The 23,808-nt window shown below is 40.2% G+C and overlaps 1 protein-coding gene across 2 annotated transcripts in view; it reads left to right on the top strand.

The window, feature by feature from the left end:
* The window catches only part of VPS13B (vacuolar protein sorting 13 homolog B), an 877,527-nt gene extending 853,874 nt beyond the window's left edge, over window positions 1-23,653 (top strand). For both annotated transcript variants that reach the window (XM_059723846.1, XM_006263597.4), the window contains 6 exons: window positions 4,837-5,013; window positions 5,901-6,071; window positions 13,502-13,678; window positions 16,234-16,336; window positions 17,118-17,367; window positions 21,300-23,653. In XM_059723846.1, coding sequence (XP_059579829.1) covers window positions 4,837-5,013; window positions 5,901-6,071; window positions 13,502-13,678; window positions 16,234-16,336; window positions 17,118-17,367; window positions 21,300-21,545 — 1,124 coding nt within the window. In that variant the 3' untranslated portion in view covers window positions 21,546-23,653. The remainder of the gene's footprint in view (window positions 1-4,836; window positions 5,014-5,900; window positions 6,072-13,501; window positions 13,679-16,233; window positions 16,337-17,117; window positions 17,368-21,299) is intronic.
* The last annotated feature ends 155 nt before the right edge of the window (window positions 23,654-23,808 follow it).

Genomic DNA, 23,808 nt, shown 5'->3' with positions numbered 1-23,808 from the left:
GCACAGGGATTTATAAATGACAGGGAAGAAAGGGCTTTGCTGTGATCAAAGTAAATGCAGTAGTTACTGTAACATCATACTTATTTTCATAAATGACTAGTGTTGGATTTTCCAAAATCTGGATTTTTTCATTTTTGCTATGTGCACAATACATATAAGTCTCCCATGCACAATGATCATAATTGTGCCTACATATTACATATTTATACATTCATGTGACCAGTTGGATGCCTTCTGGTCTTTCCCATGTGTATATACCTGATTTGCATAGCTGATCACAGTTACTGTGTGCAGAATTACATGTGATGTTGGTGTGCACAAATTAGATCATTATTTCATATGCAATTACAAACATTTTTTTCAAAACCAGGCCCATATAATACTACAGGGAAGATTTAATTTCTCACTCATTGAGATAAAAATGTTGGCTCTGTTTAGGTGTTGACATGAGTGATAACTAAGGTGGCCACTTGCCCCCATGCAATAACTATACCTATCACAGGTAGCAGGAGGGGTGGGGAAGCAGGCTCTGAAGAGCTGTTGTGTCCACCTCCTGACGTCAGTGGAGTGGGGTTTAGGCTGGAGAAGGGAATGGGCACAATACTGGCTTTACCTTTCAACATGCCAGTTAGGGTAGCAATTCCAGTTATAGATCCAGAATAGCAGATTTACCCTCTTTACTGCTGCTGAAGCAGCATTATGATGCATTGGCTGCCACTTGTGACAAAGCTATAGTTGAGCTGCAAGTAATTAAGATATAAGACCCTGCTTTAGAAAGGCATTGCTATTCAGGAAAGTACATACACACATGTTTAGTTGTTAGCATGTGCTTAAGTTTCACTGGTATTAATGGAACAAATAGTGGTTTCTTGGGCAAATACAGAAACTTTTGTACTTCAAAATGCTTGTGGTTTGGGGGGTCTGAGAGTGTCATCAAATCTAGATGGGAAGAAAGTGTCATGAACAAGGCTTCATCATGTGAGAGAGAAAATCCAGTCAGGGTTTGTGTCTGGGTTACATGTCTGGTGTTGGGTGAAGAAAAGGACTGTAGGAATGGAGCCATTCCCCAGATGTTATTATATCTAATTCCTGCAGCAGGGAAGGTCATTTGATGCCATTTGCTCACATCTGCACCACTCTCTGAATTACTTCCCTGAGATGATGCAAAGAAAGTCCACATAGATATGAGTCCAATGGCATTCAAGCAACATGTCTCACCTATATGGTATATGCTCCCCTACAACAGGCAAGACCCTCTGCTTCTGTGAGAGAGCAAGATTTTCCTCAAAGCCTACTGGCTGGAATGACCACCTTTTGGATTTGTAACCAGCTGGCCTCCATCCACCGAAGAGTTGGCTGGACTCCATTTTTGGGAGGAAATAACAATTGTGGTGACTTTGCCTGTACATGTAAAGGAAGCTATTAAATACGTTAATCCTGTTTGTCACATTAAATTAGCAAAAGATCACCCTGGAAATTCCCCACCCTTTTCTAATTAATCTGCATTATATATAATAACACTTTTGAATTTTATTAGCCCAAATGAATCACAGCAAGTTGCCTATTAAGAAAACAGGTTGGATCTGCATTAACACACTAATAACAATTATTTTCTTTTGGCGAATATAAATGTTAAGCGCACTGTGATGTATGCTGAAATTACGCTAATGCAGCATAAGATTACTGCAAAGTAAAATTTAATGCAGGGTGTATTCTTTTGAAGGACTTTTCTTGAGTCACTATAGTCCCCGTTTCCCCCTTCCCAGCTGCCTCCCACATTTACTCTTCATTACTCTGACCCAGTCTTCAGCTAAGATTACCGAAGACTGTTGGCTTCACTCTCGGCATTGGCCTGAAAAGGCTGTGCCTAACGCATAGTACCTCCATTCATCCTGCATACGCAGCCTGAAGGTGACAGTGACACCTCCACAGCCAACCAAGACTTTCAGCTCATGATCCAAAGCCAGGCTATACTGCACAGAACACCAGGCACTTCAGAACTTTATATTTACCCAGTTTCAACCAGTACCTTGATTAAGATGGGGGTGACCAGGGCACTAGCCCCACTAGCCCCCTGAACTTAGGGGAGCACAAAAATAGCAGCCCCTGTGCTACCCCACATACCGCTATCACTCAGGAAACAGACCTTCTCAGCTATGCCTCAGGTTCGACCCTGCCTATCCACAAAAATTGAAAAAAAAATATTTGACCTATTTGGATGAACAGCGTTCAGGTGGGCTCAGTACCTCTGACTGGCATGATCTTGGGCTAGGACAGAAATGACTCATAAACCAGTATAAGTGATCAGAAACCAGTTTAAACCTATAACACAACAGAAGTTCAGTGCACGTAAACTGCTTTCAAAATGACCAAAACCAGTTTAAGATAAACCTGAATAGATGTAGTATCAGACTTAACTGATTTAGGTTAAAAAATTGGTTTATTGATTTCTGCCCCAGATCCCCTTCAGTTTCAAGTTAATTCACAGTCCCCCAGCCTCCCAGGATGCTTTGTGGCTCCCCCACAAGTCCCCCCTTGCCGTGTAGGCAGGTTAGCCTTGGCCCAAGCTGTCTGCTCCAGCTGAGCAGGGAGGCATGCTCTAGCACCCCACTTCCCCTCCAGCTTCTGGCCTGGGCCACTGCAAGCCTGTGGCTGCTTTTCTAAAATCAAAAGTAAATGTTTGTTCACTTGCTTATTAGTTCAATCTATGCAGTTTAGACTAACCTGTGAAGATTGAATCAATTCAGCCTCAGGCTTTTTGACTGTCTGTACTTAGCCCAAGGGTGTGATACATGAACACTTGGAGCCCTTTCAAAAGGGGAATGTTTCAAAAGGGCGGCAGTTGGTATATACAGTTCAAATGCAGAAAACCCACTCCAACTGTAATACTCCTTCATCCAGGAGCATTAAAGCCGAAGTGGTTTTGCTATGGTTGGAGTGGTTTTACTATGTTTGAACTATTCTCAATTCTTTCTCACATACCAATTAGAATTACCAGCTGCTGTTTTTAAAATATTCCCCTTTTAAAAGGGCACCAGGCATTTGTGTGTCCACACCTGAGGTGTTACATTCCCTGGTGAGTGTTCAGACCAGCACTAATGATTTCTGGGGCATCTGCAGCCATCCTTCCTTAGCTGAAGAAGCCATTCTTTTCACCACAGAATGCTTGTGGAGAACTCCTCAAGGAACCCTTTTCTTAAAATGATTTAAAAAGCCATGACAGTATGGTAGATGTAAATGATCACAGCAACATTACTGAGCAGAAGAAACAACGAGCAGACACATTCCATCCAAACTTGCTGCCCGCCCCGCTCCAGCTCCTCAGCACTTTGCACAGTGGCAAATACATTTTTGTGCAAATATCACACTGAGGAAAGGTTAGCAGGCCCTGGCTGAAGCAGTGCTCCCTCTCAGCTCGCAGCAAGAAAGGGCTGCCAATGGGATGCACCTCTCTGGGGAAGCGACTGCAGGACTTTGGCCAAGATTCTCAGGCTCTTGCTGCAGCTCTTAGAGTTGTCAACTATGTTTGGTTTTTGTTTCCTTATCCCATCCCACCTCTCCCTCATGTCCACCATGGTTACTCAACTCATCAAGGTTGACATGTGATCCTACAAGAAGAGTCCTTTTTCCAGGAGTTTAATGGTAGCGCAAGGTTAATGGCTTTCACATGAGTAATGTTTTCTCTCTATTCAGTTTCATAATTCAGCCTTGTTCAGGAGTGGCTGGGAGGGAGGCTTACTAGAAAAGCATCTGGATAACAGGAGCCCATAGTGATGGGGTGGGAAGGAGGAGGGCAAAACAGTTTCAGGGGTCTCAGTAGGAGGACAAAAAGCAATCAGTCCATCTTTTAGGACTTTCTCCCTGTTGTGTATCGTATAACCCTGGCAACACCAGCTGAAGTCTGTAATGCTAAGGCTGAGAGAGCAGGCAGTTACAGTGAATCTTTACTGCTGTTTCTGAATCAGTCTTTCTGGACTGCTGGAAACAACAGTTATGGCAGTACTGTCTCTTTAATAGCCTTATGTCAATCCACCAGCTTGAGAAAGAAAAGACTTGCAAAGCAACTTTTTCAGTACAACTCGCAACAGAGCTCCATGCATTTGGCCATCAGGCTGGCCTCTGGCAACCCCGCACTTACATAGGAAACCAGATCCACAGACACCTCTCCTGGGATGTTCATAAGGAATACTCCCCTATGAGTAACCTAATCAGCATGTAGATGTCATTGCTGTTTACACAACTATACTGAGAAAAAGACATTTGTCTGGCTTTAACTAGCCTCTAAAAGAAAGTGATCAAGTAAGAAAGGTTTGGGTGGATTAAAAATAACTCCGTAAGCACTTGTCAGAATTCTGCATCCCCTTTTCTAACACCCCATCAAACAAGTGACCTCCATGCTCCCATGAGGCAGTACATTGTATCACTGTAAACTGGCTGTCACTATTCTGTCACATAAGGATGTGAAATCACAAAGTTGCCTTGTAGCATGTAAAACCTACTAGCAAGTGAAGCCTCCAGCCCCGTTACTCCTAGCTGTTAGAATCTAGCATCCATCTCTCCACACACACTCTCTTAGCAGAAATACGGGAGGCTCGTGGAAGGAAGTCATTCTAAAGCTATTTGTGAGTTTGCCAAAGGGATTTCTTTGATTTACAAAGTATGAAAGATTGCCATTTCTGAATTCATAGCGGATGAGTTGTTTCCCGTGCTTTGCTCAAAGGAAGTTCAGAATGTGATGCATTCTAGTGTAAAAAAAGGAATTAAGGAATAGCTTTTTCACAACTGCTGCTTCTGCAGCTTTTAGGAATGTAACACTTGTCCTCTTTCTCCACATAGGCTGGGTTGTCGGATCTTTGGAAATCCTGGGAAGTCCAGCTAGCTTGGTGAGAAGTATAGGGAATGGCATAGCTGACTTCTTTAGGCTTCCCTATGAAGGCCTGACCCGAGGCCCTGGAGCGTTTGTGAGTGGAGTTTCAAGAGGAACAACGTCGTTTGTAAAACACATTTCCAAAGGTAGATCTTTCACTTCATTGCTCTTAATGCTCTTGTTGTTATGCATTGTTAAAAGATGTATTAAAGTTTTAAATGAAATTGCCTGCTCCTTTGTTTGGCTTGTTAGGTTGCAGTGAAATGCTGGGAGGTTAACAACGTGCGTATATAATGTCTTATGTATTAAACAGATCACTTCTTGACTGCAGTGTGCTTGAGTGTTTCAGTAACTTCAGAATTTTAAACCTCCCATTGGGAAACCAAGGTTGGCTTGGCTATTATAGCATGTGATAACTACAGAGATATTAAAGGTGTTCAAAACTTCTGCTAAGCATCAGAAATCCTACACTATGTTTCCTCATCATATTTATTATTAAAAAAAAAAGTAGATACAGTTGTCATAACTTTGTAAGTATGTGGAGACGTTTTGACATGAAGGCATAATTTGGATTTAAAACGCATCTAGTTTTTTTTTGCAAGGATACAGAAACAGTGCCATCTTGTGGCTTCCCAAGGCCAGCAACAGAAATTGCAATATTTGGAGTTGCAGTGGCTGTCTGCTAGCTGGCTGAAGTAGTCCTTGTTGACTTATTGCGTAAATATTGGTTTAATTTTCTATCTGTCCCCATTCAGTTGATGGCAGGTTCCTAATAGCTTGTGAACGAGTGATGGAACTTTAGGAGAGTTTCCTCGTCACCAGTCAAGCAGACCTGGTGAGGGACAATGTGACGATACACGTCTCACAGAAACACACTGCTTATCAGTAATAAGAAATGTGTTGCATGGGGCAAGTTTTCCTTTGAATCATTGTTCTGCTTGTAAGCACAGTGCTTCAGTGAGTTGTAGCACAACTTGTGTTCTAATTTCAAACACTTCAGAGCAGACTCAAACATATAATGATGTTTGTTTAGGTACACTGACATCAATTACCAATCTGGCAACAAGTCTTGCACGGAATATGGATCGGCTGTCCCTGGATGAGGAGCATTACAACCGACAAGAAGAATGGAGAAGGCAGCTTCCAGAGAATCTGGGAGAAGGACTGAGGCAGGGGTTGTCCCGGTTAGGCATCAGCCTTCTAGGTAATGTACTGTTAAATATGATAACACTGTGTTATGATCTACTCATCATACTTTTGTACAGCTGCCTGCAGAGTCCAGATGCAAAAGCCAACATTTTTTAATTGGTCATGAAAATAATGTATGCAAAATACTGTTTCTCTTCATCCAGGATTATGACGAATTGAAAATGTTCTTTCACGTTAATAATTGCGGAAATGGAATATTATGTTTTTAGTCATCTGTAGGAAAGTTTTTCATTGGTAGGTTCAAAAGAAAAAAATAATTGTGTGTTGGCCTTACTGATTTGTAACCAAGTCAGCACAAAAACATCATCATTCTGATGTTTACTTGCCAATGAGTTATAGGAAGACCTCCTGAAGCTGATTGTTTCTGCTGCACCATAGATCTCAGAGATGCTTGTTTTTGTTTGAAAACCACTTGAGCATAGTGCAAATGTCAAGTAAACTTTGATGAGGAATTCTACTTTAGTAAAAAGAACCAGATCAGCCTGACTCAGTGTAATTGTATTAGTCAAGCAGCCAAATGGTTTGCTTAGAGGTGAACATCAGTATTTATTTTTCAAAATATTACAAGTTTCAAAACTAAACCACTTCGGAAGAACTCTTAAAGGAAACTTTCTAGTTTAAAGTGCTTAGGAATGGCATTTTCTAAGATGCTTCTATTTGTCACACTAGAAAAGGAATGCCAAATTGTATTGTTTGGCAAGATGCCTCAGTACATATTAAAGCATATGAATCCCTTAGAGATCAAAGTGACCAAAAACATTACAGAGCAAAAGGTTAGAAGAGATGAGCTTGAAAGGATTTGTCCTGTTTCCAAATCTTCAGTACTATACACAACTTCTAAATTTGCAACCGCAACCCTGAAAGCCCTGAAGAGGAAGTGGTAAAATGTTACAAGTTCAGGTTAAGTTACTGGAAATTATTTTAAGCAATAATGTTAGATGTTGTGTAGCACTGTCATTTGATAATGCCCGTAAACTGACAAGCTAGTATACTGGGAAAAAATGTGTATAAAGGAACATTTTCATATATTAGATGCCCTATAGTAAACTGTTACTGATATTGCAAATCAGAAGCAGTTTAAAGGAAGTTTCTATCTATTTTATTGGTCTGGGAGCAGCCAGGTTGAGTAGCCAAAAGAAAGATTTCACTTTTAGAAGCATTATGTCAGTCCAAAGTGTGAGTGCTGGTGAAATGGCTTGGTGGTCTTAGCTCGGGCGCTTATAAGATTAACACACTGGGTGCATCTACATATGCACTTTACTGCCAAGTAGACTAATTAGCTCCACAGTAAAGTGTCACTGTCTACACATGCTCTGATATTAGGGTGCACTAAACTGATTAACTCCACTGTAACATAGTACTGTTGGGGACAGTACTGTCTTATGGCAAAGTAATTAACTGTGCTGAAACACATGTGTAGTCACTGACGAGGGATGTAAATTGTGACCGGTGATCCCAGCCACACAGGGCCTGCTCCACCACGGCTCAAATTACCGCTCTCCTAGGTGCATGTGTAGATGTTGCGCCCAGGAGCAGTTTACTCTAGCTCAAACTGCTCTGGAGTTTATTGCTTCACATTAATTGAATGTGTAGATGCACCCACAGGGACTGAACCAAGGTACTTTGGACTAAAAGGATGAGCTTCTGTAGCTTGAGTTAAAGAGCTGCAGCTAGGAGCTGTAATAATTCATTCTTGGTGAGCTGGGAGGGGGACCTGTAACACACACTTACAAGTACGTTATACCAACTTGATACATACCCTGCACTCAAAGAAGTCCAGTATCTCCTTGAAAGACAGCAGTGATTATGTGGATGTTCATGGGTTTGTGCAAAATAACAGGAAAGAGAGTGCTCAAGGCATATTAATTCCTAAACATAATGTTGGATCTTACTGTTAGTCTAAAACAAAACGTGTTCATGTGCCAAATCGCTTCTTGTTTTTAACTGCTGCTGTCCCTGAAAGCATCAAAGAAGATAAATAGTTTACGTGTTTGCATAGATTGCAGTTGCCGTGTTGTGTTGTTTTAAAATTTCAGCAGACCCAGGATTGAGGAATTTGTTCTCTCTGCCTCTGGTTCTGTTTGCAAATTCTTCTTTGCTAAAGTAACCTGCTATTCTTAGCAATAGAAATAATTAACCACCTAAAATAAATACCAAAAGTTATTGTGTAACTGGGGTCATCAAGTATGGAGCCCTGTCATCATAATTCATAAGCAGCAGACATACTTTATTGCAATTTGTATCAGGCACAATACAATTTGTTATTTAGCCTTAGTAGGATCAGAAAACATGGGTTCTCTCATTCTGTGTGCAAACACAGTATTCATGTGTCTATAGGCATAAAGTTTTCTCCACTTACAGGTATTAAGACCTACCAGAGCATCTGTATGTGGAGCTAAGTTCTATAGCACTGCTTTGTTTACCCGCATGTTTTAAGATACATGAAAAAATACCTTTCTTGTGAAGTGGAGTGATGGCACTGCATTCTTTCTCCTCCCAAGCAGGAAAAATGCAGAATGAATCGAAGAGCAAAGATTACAAGACCCATTTAGCCATCATTTCTTTGGCCATATAGTTGTAGAAATGAGAAGCATAAGACAGACAAACAGGTTCAAACAGTCAAAGCAACATCATGTATGTGAAAGTCCCGTCAAGGCACTGGGGCGCATGCAGACAACCATTTCTAACCATCTTGCATGCATGGATTCACATGTGTGTTGCAGTTGCTGTGTAGGAAAGATGTTGTATGTCTAACTTGAAAATCTGGCTCCTGATGGCCCCAATTCAGCAAAGCTCTTAAGCATGTGCTTAAGAGCTTTGCTGAATCAGGGCCAAAATCATGTACTCTGTCTCTTTTTCAGTGCAAGTTGTTCCCTGTGGTGCATTCTTGAGTGCTTTGTCCTGTCTAGTTTTAAACGACTCAAGTACTGTCAGGGTGTTGTTTGATTTGATCGTTATCTTTGGCTGGCTGTTTTCTTCTTTTCTCGTTTTGGGGAGACTGCAGGGGTTTTTGGTAAGGTTTTTTTTTTAATATGTCAAAAGAGTTTAAAGCCTGCGAAAGCTGCTTTGCTTCTGCTGTGTATTTAAATAAAAAATATAATAAAACCATAAATTATAGCATTTAAATTAGGAGCTCCTGGGGCTGGCAGGGGGGTAGGAAGCAGATCATCTTTTGTATATTGCATGGTATTTACCATATGATCCAAATTTAAATAATAATGTAAAGAGGAGGAGAGAAATACTGGTACTATGGGATCAATTTTCAAATGCTGGCTCAAGTGAAAATAGCATGTTGAATCAGCTTTTTTAATGAAATGGAGCATTTTTGAGTAATTGAACAGCTGTCAAATCTTAGAAAAAACATTGTTTTCAGAAAGACTAAAGGGCTGCAGACTCCAGTCAGACTATATATGCTACTAGCACAAAATCTTGATTGGTCAAATGGATTTTTGTAGGGCGGGTAGAACGTAGCATTGGCATTACAGTAACTGTGTTGTTAGACAGTGTAAATATTATCAAGTGGGATTTCCATTGTTGTTGTTGTTACTGTGCTAGCACCAAGAGGACCCCAAATCCTAATCCTAATCCCGTGTTTACACACAAGTGGTCTTGTTCATTTCAGCAGTTTAAGATTAACCTACACTGTTTGCCGTAAGTGGCCACATTCTGACCGCATTTTCAGAAACTAGAAGACTTGTGGTGACATAGTCATATAACAGAGTTGTGTTTTGGGGTTTTTTTAATGTGTGATGGTATCACTATTGCCAGATTCTTGTTTAGCAGTAAAACAAGCATATTTCTCATAGTGGAGGATTTTTCCTAGTAATGTATTAGTCCAAATAAGTTTATCACGAATTAACTACAGAAGACACGATGTTTACATTCTACACTCACTTGCCTTTGCTCTTCACTTCAAGTACAGAGCACACCTTCCACTGGGCATTGAGGGAGAGGGTGGCAAAGGGCAACAGGGAAGATACAGAAAAGGAAAGATACATGAGGAGCAGGAAGGACAAAGGAGTTCATGTCTACAGGGCCTGTAAAAAAAAAAAAAAAAAGAGCAGGAGGGGGTTGGAGCAAACATTTTAGTAAGTAGAGGAGAAAGAATGTCCTGAGCTTAGACTGCAGAAGGCTGTCTTCTGATCACATCACTGCTGTCCAGGAACTGTCATGGGGTGGGAAACACTAGCTGGGCCTCTTGCTTCCCTTTCCCCCAGCTGCCTGAAGGTAAAAATGGAACATATCTGTTCTCCTGGACTGGCTTCATTTTGGGAGCAATCTTGTATGAGAAGGGATAGTCGCATGGAGTCAGGAGCCCCAAAAGCTGGTTTCCCTTGCACAGCTGTGGTTACTGAAGGGTATAACAATCCGTAGCTGGGTCTCATACCTGTATCATTATCCATTTTGCTACCACTGGCTTCTAGTTGGAAGGTAGTTTCCGATCCTGAGCTTGCTCTGCCATGGAAGCTTCTTTCCATCTTGAACCCTCATATGGATGGGAGCTACATGGGGTCTGCTGTCCTGCAAAGGGAAGTCTCCCCTGCATAGTTCAAGGGAAAGCAGAGCATCACCCAACCACAAGTACTAGAAGGTCAGTTAAACCTGTGTTTTGGTGCTGTTTGTTCTATGGATTGTGATACTTCCCACCAAGTGCAAGACGTTTTGTAAATATTAGGTTAGTGGTTCCCAAATCAGGGCACCCCTTGGAAAATGCCAGCTCTAAGCTCTTTTTCATTTTCTGACTATGGAAAAATTAATAGTAATTCTGTTTAAAAAAAATTTCAGAAAGACCATACCAAATCAGAATGTTTTTGACTCTTGAACTCCTCTTTGAAATCTCTAGGTTTATCTTGTAAATCATGTGTAGGTACCCACTTACCAGTGCTAATATTGTGCTGCACCTTTCGGAGGATCTCACAGCACCCCAGGTTGCCATGGCACTCCAGCTGAAAATTCACTGCATTAGACACTATCCTCAGGAGCTCACAGTTCAGGACAAGTGACTAAAAAAAGAGAGGCTAGAGATGAAGCAGGCAGTTCATCTACCTTGCCTAGTATTAGTGATTTCTTATAGGCATCCTGAGTGAACTGAGTTTTGAGGTGCAATTAAAAGAGGGGACAGACAAGTTCAAGGCATATGTAAGTGGCAGAGTGGAAGAAAGTGTGGAAGTAGTAAAGAATTGGCTAATTAAATTATATATTATTTTAGGCGCTATGTAAATAATTACAGCACAGTCATAGCAGTTTCCATTCTGCTGCCTTGTCCTCTGGGCCCGAGTCCAGCAGAGTAGTGCCTGGAGCACATCACAGGTCCTTTGGAGTAGGCTCTTATTTATTATTACCTTATAACTTTGCTCAAGTGTATTGCAGTAAATAATTTACTAGTGCTAGGACTTAGGTGGATTACATTTATTAAGGCAATAACTTCTGTTCTGAGAGCACCATCATTGTGGATGACCTCCACAGATAGGGTGAAAGAGGTTGCAGGGAAACATAATACTGTAACCTAATAAAGCACAAAGTATTGTTTTTTTTTACTTCAAATGCATTAGTCCTACAAAAGGATAGGCTGAATGAACAACCCCAATTGTGTAATGGGTGTTGGTTTAATATTTACTTAAGCAGCATGATCAGCTTTTAACTAATAGTGAAATGGAATTGAAATGTAAACCATTCTGGTTCCATAGCATATAATTAAGAAAGTTTTGTACCTGGCCTCATAGTACAATGGTCAGCAGTCTTTTAGTGGCAGGAGTCTGGAATGACCCAGCTCAGCTCAGAGGTAGGCTGGCACTAGGACCTGCCTGCTGCTACCACTGCTTCTCTCTGCTGCTTGGTTGCCACACAGGCAAAATTTCTCCCCACTGGGTGTGGTGTGACATGGGCAAAAACCCTTGCTACTGAATCCTGCCATCACCAGAATACTGCCCAGCAGTCCCCAGCTCCGCAAGTCAGATCCAACCCGTGGGCTGTATGTCACTGACTCCTGAAAACAAAGTGCAAGAATGTGACTGAAATGAAAGTCTGAGCAAGTGTTCAGAATAGCACACAGGTCTCACACAAATAGCGCATCCACTATTGTCTGTAGGAGGAAGCTTTCATATTACATGAATTAGTGACAGGTAGTATTGTAGGGGAAGAAGCAGAGGAAAAAATGTGAATGTTGTTTTCCCCCTCTCATTTTACATTTGGAGAAAGCACCCTTTGCAGTAGTGCAGCATTAATTTTGATTACTCAAAATCAGCAGTTCCTCCTTTAATCCAGTGACTGTTTCTTAAGGTAATTTTCAAACCAGTTAGTGGGTAAGTAAAGTACATCAGTCTGATAAACATATAGAGCCAACTGACCCCGGTGTTACTCCACTGAAATCAGTGGAATTATCAGGGGAGTACGTGTCCCCACCTTCACACTTACAGTACTAGGTATAAAGGGGTAACTTCACTTTGTCCCTGTACTAACAGATGCATGGGGCTACTAAGATGACTCTTTCCAGGGAATGTCCTAGCCCTTGATCTTTGCAGCAGGCATCACAAACTGAGAGCTGTTTGAGGAGCCTGCAAGCTTTCTGTGCATTAATAAGTAAAGCCCTTTAGATCAGGCAGCTCGTTGTCTAATTGATGTCACTTTGCCCAATCATTGTAGTTTTAGCAATTTCCCAATAGCTTATCTGTCAAATTACAATAACTAAAGACATGTCTGTGGTAAGTGGCTTGAGTAAACTCAAGATCAAAGAAATGTATCACCTCACATACCTGTTTACATTTAGGAAGATTTAAGTTGGAGTTCTTTGTTGATACTAAAAGCTGGAGAGGTCACTGTGTCGCTTGTAAAAGTTTGACCCATGCGCATTAAAGTAAAATATGATCGTTTTCACAAAAAAGTAACAAAAAGTCCCGAAGTCTAATTCTACTAATCTTAACAATATATCAAAAGTTGCATTAGCTTATGAACATTTCTGGCAGTGGAAGAGGATATAAAAATGATCTATTGAATTCAGGCAGTTTTTAGTCTCGTGAAGTCGGTCTCAGGCTTACAAGAAAATCTCATTTTCATAATAACTAAAGTCTTTTAAAACTAGCAGATACGTATTTCAGTCCCAGCATCTCCAGTATGCCAAGACAGAATGAACTAACTTATACCAAATCAGCTGAGGCATTTAGTAAAAAGTAGTTGAAAAATGAAAACATAGTATGCAGTTAAGTGATTTGAAATGTTTAAAGTATAGATACACAAAAAGGAAGTAGAGGCTTAACCTAAACTGAAATGAAAGTATTGTTTAGACAATTGGTAAATGTATGCTAAATAGCTGTATAAAGGAGGGTGGAGTGCAATGTTTAATCCAAACAAAACTCTGCTCCAATGTTAAGATTTCCTCTTGTTCTGGGATTTTAATCTTCATTAATTGTTGGTGACTTGTTTTTTCAGGTGCAATTGCTGGTATTGTAGATCAGCCAATGCAGAATTTTCAGAAAATATCTGAGGCCCAAGCTTCAGCAGGGCACAAAGCCAAAGGTGTTATCTCTGGTGTAGGAAAAGGAATTATGGGAGTATTTACAAAACCAATTGGAGGAGCAGCTGAACTTGTCTCCCAGACTGGTTATGGTGAGTTTCTGTGATTCTAAGACCTTGGTATTAACTTTCACAAACAGATCTTAGAAATATTCTTTAAATGCAGTCTGCTCAATCTGTTTATACGAATCAGTAACTGTCTTGCTTGCAGAAAGATTTTAAAATGCTACAGATAAATTGTTATAAATATTGTCTTTCTCCCTCCAAAATCATCCCATCATGCTGCTTTCTTGTATTGGATTCAGTCCTGTATAGTACCAAGAACATAGAATGCAGTAACTATGAAGTAATTCTTGGAAACCAGGAGAATTAGTTACAGAAACATATGTGCTGCAAAAAAGTTTTTGACAGCAAATGTAAGGAAGCAATAATATATCTAATTAGAGCATTATTTTGAAGGCGCTTGATATGTTGCAGCAAGAAGAGAGTTTTGTTATCTTTAAATAAAACATTTGGGAGAAAGAAATTGCAACATGTGGTGGACATATATCTCTTCTAAACTGAAGTGCTTCCTGCTAGGGAATTGATTTCTAGTTTTAGATGTATCGGTAACCTTTTAGTTATCAGGCAGTGGGCATTCTCCAAATAGAAAAAACACTAGTAGTAGCTAGGGTAATTCCTTTCCCATTTACGTAAATGTGCTTCAGGACAATAAAATGCATGCAAAATGATTACAAAGTTAACTACATTTGCTAATATCATTTGCTTCTAGGGTCATACATTTTCAGCTCCTGGTGTCAGAGTTAACCAAAAAGGGGAAAAAATAAAATAAAAAGAACCCCATTGCCATAAGAACAATAAATGTGTCATTGATTAAACTTCAGCTGTTTTAAAAAAAATAAGCCTTTCATCTCTTGGATCTGTGCCTTTAATCTTGCAGGATAATCTCTTTTTCTTGCCATATTGACTGGAACAGGAGGAATTTCTCTAGAATTAAAGTTTTAAAACAATTGTTTCCATGCTGCCTTTACATATCAAACACCCCCCCTTAAACTAATCTGTGAGACGAGAAGTTAAGTGACAAGCAAACAAGCTAGTATTTTTTTTGTATCCTCTTTGTAAAAAAGGGCTATTGCACAGCTTAATCCCTTTCTTAATGGCTTTAAAATATTGTGGGCCTGATTTTATTTCACTTGCACTTGTGTGAATCAGGAGTGATTCCTCTGAAAACTGTGTTCCACGGGTATAAAATCCACATCTGTGAGATCCGAATCTGTCCTGCTGTTCCAGGAACAATGTTCTTTCTGTTAACTGGAGAATTGCTGTTTCTAGGTTTAAATCCAAAGGAGTCATTATCAAGAAACCCATAACAGCAGAGGGACACTTTTCACTAAAGATATGGTATACAACACATCAAGTTTTCCGTGAACATGTGACAAAAAGAGTTAGCCAGGAAAAGACATAAAAACTGTATCAATAATAGATGACAGTGCGTGAGAGAGAAACACACAAGTGGCTGAGAGTTTCTCTAACACAACTGGATTGGAAGTGGGACTGTGCCTCTTGGGAGGGACCAAGGGGTGGGGGACCACACAGAAATAAACACATGTTCTTTTTTTTCTCCATCTGTAAATGACATTCTCACTCGCAGAATGCTGCAGACTTAGGGAAGCCAACTGTTACAACAGGGATGCTGCTTTTAAGTGTTACCATCAGCATGTGTGTCAAAAATTAAAGGGCTTTTAAAAAATACTGATATTTTGTTTAAATTATTAGCCATTTGCTAAAAAAGGAATCTAAGTTACTAACACCTTCTGCCATACTGGCTCTTGGTTGTTTGAAGAATAGATTTTGACTGAATAATTTTTCTGGGTTGTTTACTTTGAGGAAGGGCTCCACACCTCAATGCTTAGCCCACTTTCTGTCGGTCTTATAAAGACATTTATTATATCTGTGAAGTTTTTACAAACCACTAATTCTCTGTGCTGACCATACCTCATTTTAAAAAGTTTACAAGTCATCAGAAAGAACACATGCTGCATCATCTTCAGCCTCTGATATTCTACTTGAAGACCTATTTAACTGCTTCTTGTAGTCTCCATTCTGTGCTGGCACTGGGAAGAATTCACAATAAACCAAAAGCCCTGGGAGATCTCATAAATGTACATGCATCTGTGTTTAACAGCTGGATTAAGGAACTGAATATTTAAATACAGTATCTAAGCAAAGTTCTCTTCTCATTTGTACCAATCATGACACACACAGGGAAGTATTTTAATATTAAGCAAGAAAATTAACAACAATCTTGATTTTTTTTTTTATGTGTAGATTGAAATGATATGTCTGATCCTGTTCTCAAATGATAGATCTCAAGAGCATTATGTTTCTCCTGTTAGCAAGTGCACAACTGACTTTCAGAACATTTTTGTTTTTGTTTTTTGTTTCTTGCTAAAGCAAGAGCACTAGGGTTAAGTGCACAGCTATTGCATTGTAATATTTAATGAATTATCTTTACTGCAGCTTCCAAAGATGTGACATCATTTGGATCTGCACTGCTTTATGGACTGTTCTAAACAGATGACATCACTGCAACATGTAACTGTTTTCCAGAAAACAACTAGTAAAAATCTTAAATTCTCTTACCGCAGGTATTTTGCATGGAGCTGGACTTTCTCAGCTTCCCAAACAACGCTATCATCCAAGTGATCAACACGTTGAGCAGGCTCCAAATAGCCACGTCAAATATGTCTGGTAAAATTATTTAGACACTTGCTCATTTTTACATCCACATTGTTTATTAATAGGTTCTGGCATGTAGCCAAGTTAACAGGCTGCTCTCCTAGGAACGTCTGAGTTATAGCAGTTTATTTAGGAATGTTAAACACAAAGGTAGTGCATAGAAACCCAATCTGCAAATGATGGACTGCTGATCTGCTTCCAGCTTTGGAACTCTAGAGCTGATCTTTATTTAACGGCATCCAGTCAATTTTTACTTATTTATCATTGTGCTGAGCCCAAGAAAAATACTGCCCATCTCCAGAAATAGCTGTTAGTGAAGATAGGTTTATTTTCTGCACTAGATTTGTAATGAGTTTCTCAGGGTTGTTTCTCTAGGGGGATGAAAAATCACTTGACCTAGACAAAAATGATTGTGACCAATCATTTGAGCCAGCTCAAAACCAGAAGTGCACTTCCACTGCCACTTTGCAGCTGGGTTGCCAGGGGGTGCACTGTCGATCTCAGGAGGTGCACGTGTACTCCCTACGCATCACCAATGATTATAAGCTGTTCCAAACCTTTCTGGATAGGGCAGGATACAAACCTAAATAGTGATAATCATAGAGAAATGAGGCTGGAAGGGATCTTTAGAGATGATCTAGTCCAACCCCCTGCCTAAGGCAGGATCATCCCTATCCAAACCAAATAATAACAATAATTATATTCATTATAACAAAAGTATCTATAAGAATCTGTTCACTAACACTGCCCCATCCCTGAGCCAGTTACTAACACAGACTTATTTTTTAAACAGGAAAATGCTTCAGTCTCTAGGAAGGCCAGAGGTCCACATGGCATTGGATGTAGTCATTGTGAGTGGATCAGGCCAGGAGCATGAAGGATGCTTGCTGCTTACATCGGAGGTGTTATTTGTGGTCAGTGTCAGTGAAGACACACAACAACAGGCATTTCCTGTGACAGAAATTGAGTGTGTAGAAGACAGTCAACAAGAAAATTTGCTGAAAGTGCAGCTCAAACAACAAAGAGTACCTTGTGATTCAGAGGTAAAGATATTTAATCGTATCACCATTTTAAAGATAAAATTGTATTAGTTGGTTTGTTAAGAGTATCTGTTGATGGCACACTCATCCATGGGTCAGAAAAATCAAAGATTAGAGACTGACACTAGCACCTGGTTTTCTTAATGCCCTCCATTGTTAGAGGTGCTATCATCTGGATAAAACATTAAACCCATCTGTTCCTTCTGCCTTGTGGAGCTCTTTTCTAGCTGAAATTTCAACAATTAACAGAGGGTTTTTCTGGAGAAGTAGGGGAATAAGCTTGGTATCTTAGCAAACATTAGCTGTCTTAGGAAGAAGTTCTAATGTCCACAGCCCTCTTGGTGAACTAATTATAGCTCAGGATGGTATGATTTCTCCATTGCCTGCAAGTTGACAATGACACTAGTTCATTTATTATCTATTTGTGAATCCAGACACCTTTATTTGATGCTTACCCTAACAGTTCAGCAGTGATAGCACACATTATTAGTTATTGTTCATCCTCACCTGGCAATTGTATTTACGATACAATGGTCTTGTTTGGTTGCTTAGATCATGCTGTACTTGATTCTTTCTGTTTTTTCCTGAAAGTGTTTGTTTAATTTGCAGTAAATTCATTCAGCCTAACCGTTATATTGTTGATATGGCATGCACCAAGAGTGAGCGTTCAAAACTGTTTAAAGTCCCTTGTTCCTTTATATAAATAAAGCAATCTGAAGAACAGAGATTCTGAGTTAATGACTTATAAAAAGGACAAGATTTTTCCATTAGTAAATATTTTGGGGACACAATATTCGTTGCATCAAATCACACCACTCCTTATGTTAGACTTCTGAAAAGGAATCATGTGAGAGTGCTGTCCGAATCAAACATATCTCTCTCTTTTGTTACTTAATCTAATACCAGAAATGCACTAACCAGTTCACAGACAGATATAAAAACTCCTTGCTCCAAAAACTCTTGACAGAAGTAGTCTGAACATCTAGGAAGAAAGGAGGATATTGGATAAACTGGAAAAGCAGAGAATGGTAAAGCTAAAGTCAAACCACATCTCAGCTGAAATGCAGCCACCAGCAAAATGCCAGTGTGAACATGCCCCAGTGACTTGAAATATTGGCAGCTGGATGCCTGAGCTTCCAGCCACAATACCTCGTATACCTTCCATTGACACAACCTCTTGCAGTGGGGATAGGTAGCAATAGCAACCAGCGATGTGCCTGCAACCACTGTACAGAAGTCATACACCAACAAAAGTTCTGACAAAACTTTCTGGTGTAGATGTGGCTTACGTGTCTCTGCACTGTTTGGACAGTGGAGCTTGGAATGTATAGGTCTGAGAAGAAGCGGGTTTTTAGGAGCAGTTGAATGCAAGACAGACAGATAAGCAGAGTAGAATTTTTTACACTAAAGCAGATACTCATAGAAAGACACCAAGGCTTTCTAAAAGTGTCTGACTTGCTTAGTCAGGTTCCAAGTTTTTTTTTTTTAGTCAGTGGTTTCCTTTCTGGAGATGAGACTCCCACAGTTCTGTGATACTGTTCCCTTATCCGCAGTTCTTCATGTTACTCTACATTGACTGTTGTCTTGCTAGCCAGGCCTCCTCTTCAGGCACTTGCTGGCCATGCCCTTTTTTCCAGCTACTAGAAGAGCCACTTGGATGTGGTGACATTGAACTAGGTACATGAGGCTAACTGGCTTGCAACTGTAGACAGAAAAAAAGTGTTGATGGAAAACTGTGGTGCCCTGAAGACTTCCTCAGCTGAAATACAAGCTTTTTTTTCTGACTGTCACCAGTAGAGCTGAAACTTGAGTGTGTAAAGACTTTGAGAACTAATGTTGTGCCAAAGAGTAATAGCGTGTATTCAGTACCAGCAGTGGGCTGTGCCATAAATATGTCTCAGCACCTGATGGTGATATGGACCTATGAAGATGAGGCAATTTGCATCAATTAGCTCCACTGAGGCAAAGAAATACCTTCGGAGTAGGGATTCTGCTGTCAGCGGTATAACGTCTCAATCCAGAATCTGATTTTATCCACCCGTGTGTTGAGCCATCTGAGAACTCCTAGATAGCTCTGGCCCTCTGAGCACTTCTGAACAACTTGGAGCATAGCCCCAAGAGTCTTTTGTCTAGAGGAACTCCAGCTATTCTTCTGTCTAGGACAAGTGACAGCTCATTCAGTACCAGCTCTTGCCTGCAGCATTACTCAAGATGGATGACTGGATGAAGACCAGATGGGGTAGGACCCTTGGTTTGAAGGAATACCCATAACTAACAACTTGTTTTTACCCACTTATTCATGATCAATAGGCTGTTCCTCTGAGAACTTACATTCTGTCTCCTGAGGTCAAAGAGCAGAGAACAGTGTCTTTTATCATCATAATGAGTTCTTCAAAATCTTGCTGTCACCTCTGGTTTTGCCATATGATCCATGGTTCCAAGGTGTACCCCTTCTGTGCTTGCTGTCTTTCCTTTGATATTCCTGTGATGAAGAGTGCTTTCATGTTATTGAGCTTCTAGGCTATCCTTGAGGACTGTGTAGACACAAAGGATTGATGCAATTTTGATGCGTTTGCTACCACTGTGTTAATCGAGTTTCTCTCTGAACAGGAGAGAATTCAGATGAGCAAACGGTTTGTGTGGAGTGGCCATTTGCAGTCCAGGGACATAACCAGACATGAGGCCTGGCTGCTGAACTAGATGTAGTGGCCTGGCTGAAAATCTCATCACATTAATTGAGCCACCCATTATAGAAGCTGTTCTTAAGGATAGGTTTTTATAGATAGACCAAAGTCAGGATTTCTGTCCAGTCAGGACATAGTAGTTCTTGCAAAGAAGGTAGCAGCCACAGAACTGAAGAACTGTGTGGAAGCCCTGATTTTTTCCTCAGACACAGACACGCTCAAAAACGGTCAGTGAAATGTCTCTCTGTTGAAATATCTCATTCCCATCAGTTTCCCAGGCCACGGTGGAATTTCTGATCCCAGTGAGCAAGACAGATGGCCCCAAGGTGAGAGCACTCGCACAGAACGTTGGAGACCTAGGTCCAGTCCTTCTCTGAACCACGTCGCAAGGGAGTGCCCCGTGTTAAAAAAAAATTGCTAAAGAGAACTGCCATCTGATCATCCAGTCAGGATAGTGATGGGGATGGACTTTGAATCCTACCCATGTGCTTTTCCTTCCACCCTTCCAGGTCAGTTGGTGCTTAAAATGAAACACAAGTAACTTTTGCCATGGAGCCAGAACTTCTGGCAGTAAGATGGAGAAAGGGGCATGACCAGCACAAGTTCAGTAATGAATTGTTTCTGGAACCAGAAAGAAGAACCGCCTACACATCACAGAACTGTTGAAGACAACTGGGCTGCATAAAAGATAGAATATCAACAAGAATATTACAGTTCCAGGATAGGAAGTTGAGCCTGATAAACTTAAGGCTGTAGTCATAGAATCATAGAAAATTAGGAACAGAAGGCACTTCAGGAGATCATCTAGTCTAACCCCCTGCTCAAAGCAGGACCAGCCCCAACTAGATCATTCCAGTCAGGGTTTTGTCGAGCTGAGCCTTACAAGCCTCCAAGGATGGAGATTCCACCACCTTTCTAGGTGGTGCACTAGTCCAGTGCTTCACCACCCTCCTAGTGAGAGAGTTTTTCCTAATATCTAACATAAGCTTCCCTTGCTGCAACTTGAGACTATTGCTCCTTGTTCTGTCATCTGCTACCACTGAGAACAGTCTAGCTTCATCCTCTTTGTAACTACCTTTCAGGTAGTTAAAGGCTGCTATCAAATCCCCTCAGTCTTCTCTTCTGCAGACTAAATAAGCCCAGTTCCCTCAGCCTCTCCTCATAAATCATAGTCATTGCTATCTTTACTAGGTATGAATGGCAAATGCAAACATTGTGCATTCCCATAATTATCTATCTTATTGATTTCAGGCAGATGGGGTGAGAGAGAGACTCTCTGAACAACAATACAACCGACTTGTGGAGTACGTCACAAAGACATCCTACCATGTTGCTCCAAGCACCTCTTCTGTGCAGATATCACCAGTAGCAGCTGCTGAGCCACTTCCAAGTACCACTAAGACATATCAATATGTAGTTGATCCAAGTTTTGCCCAGGTGTTCATTAGCAAATTCACTATGGTCAAAAATAAAGCTTTGCGGAAGGGATTTAATTAGAAATGACTTGCATTGCTATTTTAAGAGTAATGCTTTCTATGCAGTAAACTAATATGAACTTTTTTTTTTTTTAATTACACATCACATAAAAGATGTATTTGAGTTTTGTGGGGTTGTGGGTGGTAAGCGATTTAAAAGCCAACCTAATGACTTTCCTGATCTAACTACATGGACAGCTTTGGGATACCTGCTGTCTCACTAGTCAATAAGTTAGTACTGGAAGGAAAGCAAAGCAAAGCTGATTCATTAACTAAACATGCTAGCAGACAGATAATTCCAATAAAAGGAATGTAACAATGAAAATCCTTTGTCCTTCTGCTAACTGGAAATCAGAGGAAGGACAAGGGAAATCCTATGCACCAAGACATTTTGCCCCACAAAAAATGAATAATATCCATACTCCCTATATCATATTTTAGGGTCTGCCAGTTTCTGTTATAAACCAGGTTTAAAACTCAGCTGTAAAAACTTGCTCAAGGCTGAGACTCTTTTTCCCAGTCCCTGCCAGCGTCTAGGTCCTGAAGCAAAACATTTCCCCCCACTAAATCTGAAAGACCTGATGTGGCTGTTTTAAGTTACTAGTGACAGCTGGGTTTTAGCACCACTCTAAAATAGCTTCCTTTATTTGACTGAAATTTTGCAGGACATTAGTCCTTAATGTAAACGAGTGCCTTTGTGTGGTTTGGGGAATAAAATGGGAACTACAACGTGAATTTATTTTTAAAACTGTCTGTATACAGAAACCTTCCATCACCAAGTTTTCCTAGGAATTTCCCATATATATGCCATTGTACATTGTCTAGCAAGATGTAGTTACACAAGAAAGACACGAGCAGTTTTCATTTTGGAACCAGTAACACACTTTTGAAAAGATTTTAGGAGCAGTGTTTATTCTTATTAAAAAATGTACCAAAAATACATGAGCATGTTGCACCTTTAAACCCAAGTGCTAAACTTCACTCTTACCTCACCTTGGTGGTCCTCACTGTTCCTGGCTTCCCCAGTCAGTGCAAATGGTACCTCCCCTCATTTAGGCCATCTGCAATTCATCTCATGCTTGTCACCCGTAAAATGACAAAGCCCGGAAATTCAGAATCAAGACAGTGAAGTCATTTATTAAACCAGACCATTCAGCTATATTTGTGCACAGAAATGCCCATTTTTGCACAGTTGAACACTTGGAAGTTTCTTGGAGTGAGTCTCATGGCACATAACTGTGAAAAGAGTATGAAGGTAGAGTTGGCTGAAAGCTGCCATTGGTAAAGCCTAGGGCTGGCAATACCAACTTTGCTGAGATGTAGAGGTTTCCCTTGGCCTCTAGTACTGCCATTACATTATCTGTGGCATCAGTCTTAGGTGTTACTTCTAACAACCAGTGTAGACAAAAACATTTCAGACAAAAATATGCTTTTTAAGTTAAGAGTGTCCATTAAGCCACTTTTTAAAATTGGTTTTACAGTTTGTATTTGCCAAGTATTGCTCTCACCAAAGAGCAGCTTGATTGCTTTACAAAGCCAATGGGGCAGCTTTCATTTTCAGTGGTAAAAATGCATTTGATCAGTTTCTTGGGTTACGCGAGCTTCTGCTTTAAACTGTGCCTGTATCTTTTCTCCTTCTGTCTATGTATTTATTGTTTGGGGGTTCCTGAACACAACCAGAGATTGAGGAAAGGTAACAACTGGAATCAAATTATTCATTACCTTTAATATTCAGTAAAAACGAGTTAGTTACTGCTGTTAATCTCTGTTGCCTATGCATAACTAGCGTGACCAAATGCAGTAAAATAAGAATGTACTAAATGCAGTGTTTTTCCTGAATTCTGCTTTTGGAAGCCATGTTTCCTGTGTATTGATAATACAGAAGAAAGATTTGAAATGAACTGTCCTTTGCTGAATGTGAAATGAGTCCATCCATTCTTAATGTAACATTTTGTGAAGAGATCTAATACCTTGCTCACTGTTTAAGTAACATTATTTAAAGTGTAAATATAAATTCTTCATTCCTGAATATTTTATGGAAAATAGTTTACTATTGTTAATTTTACAGACTGATGCATAAATTGTAATATACCAAGATTATATAAAGAGAATAAAGCTATTCCTACAATACTAGCGTCTTCCTACTACATAATCACAGTCATGGTTACAACTAAAAGAGAACACAGCACAGAATACAGAATCCCCTCAAGTTCAGCCTCCAGGATAGTGGACCTTGCTGTACCCCAGAAAATGCACTAGACCATGACACACATTTTTAGCTTCAT

The sequence above is a fragment of the Alligator mississippiensis genome, chromosome 3 (assembly GCF_030867095.1).
Source record: "Alligator mississippiensis isolate rAllMis1 chromosome 3, rAllMis1, whole genome shotgun sequence".
NCBI lineage: Eukaryota > Metazoa > Chordata > Crocodylia > Alligatoridae > Alligator > Alligator mississippiensis.
This window is presented reverse-complemented; position numbering and strand designations above follow the sequence as displayed.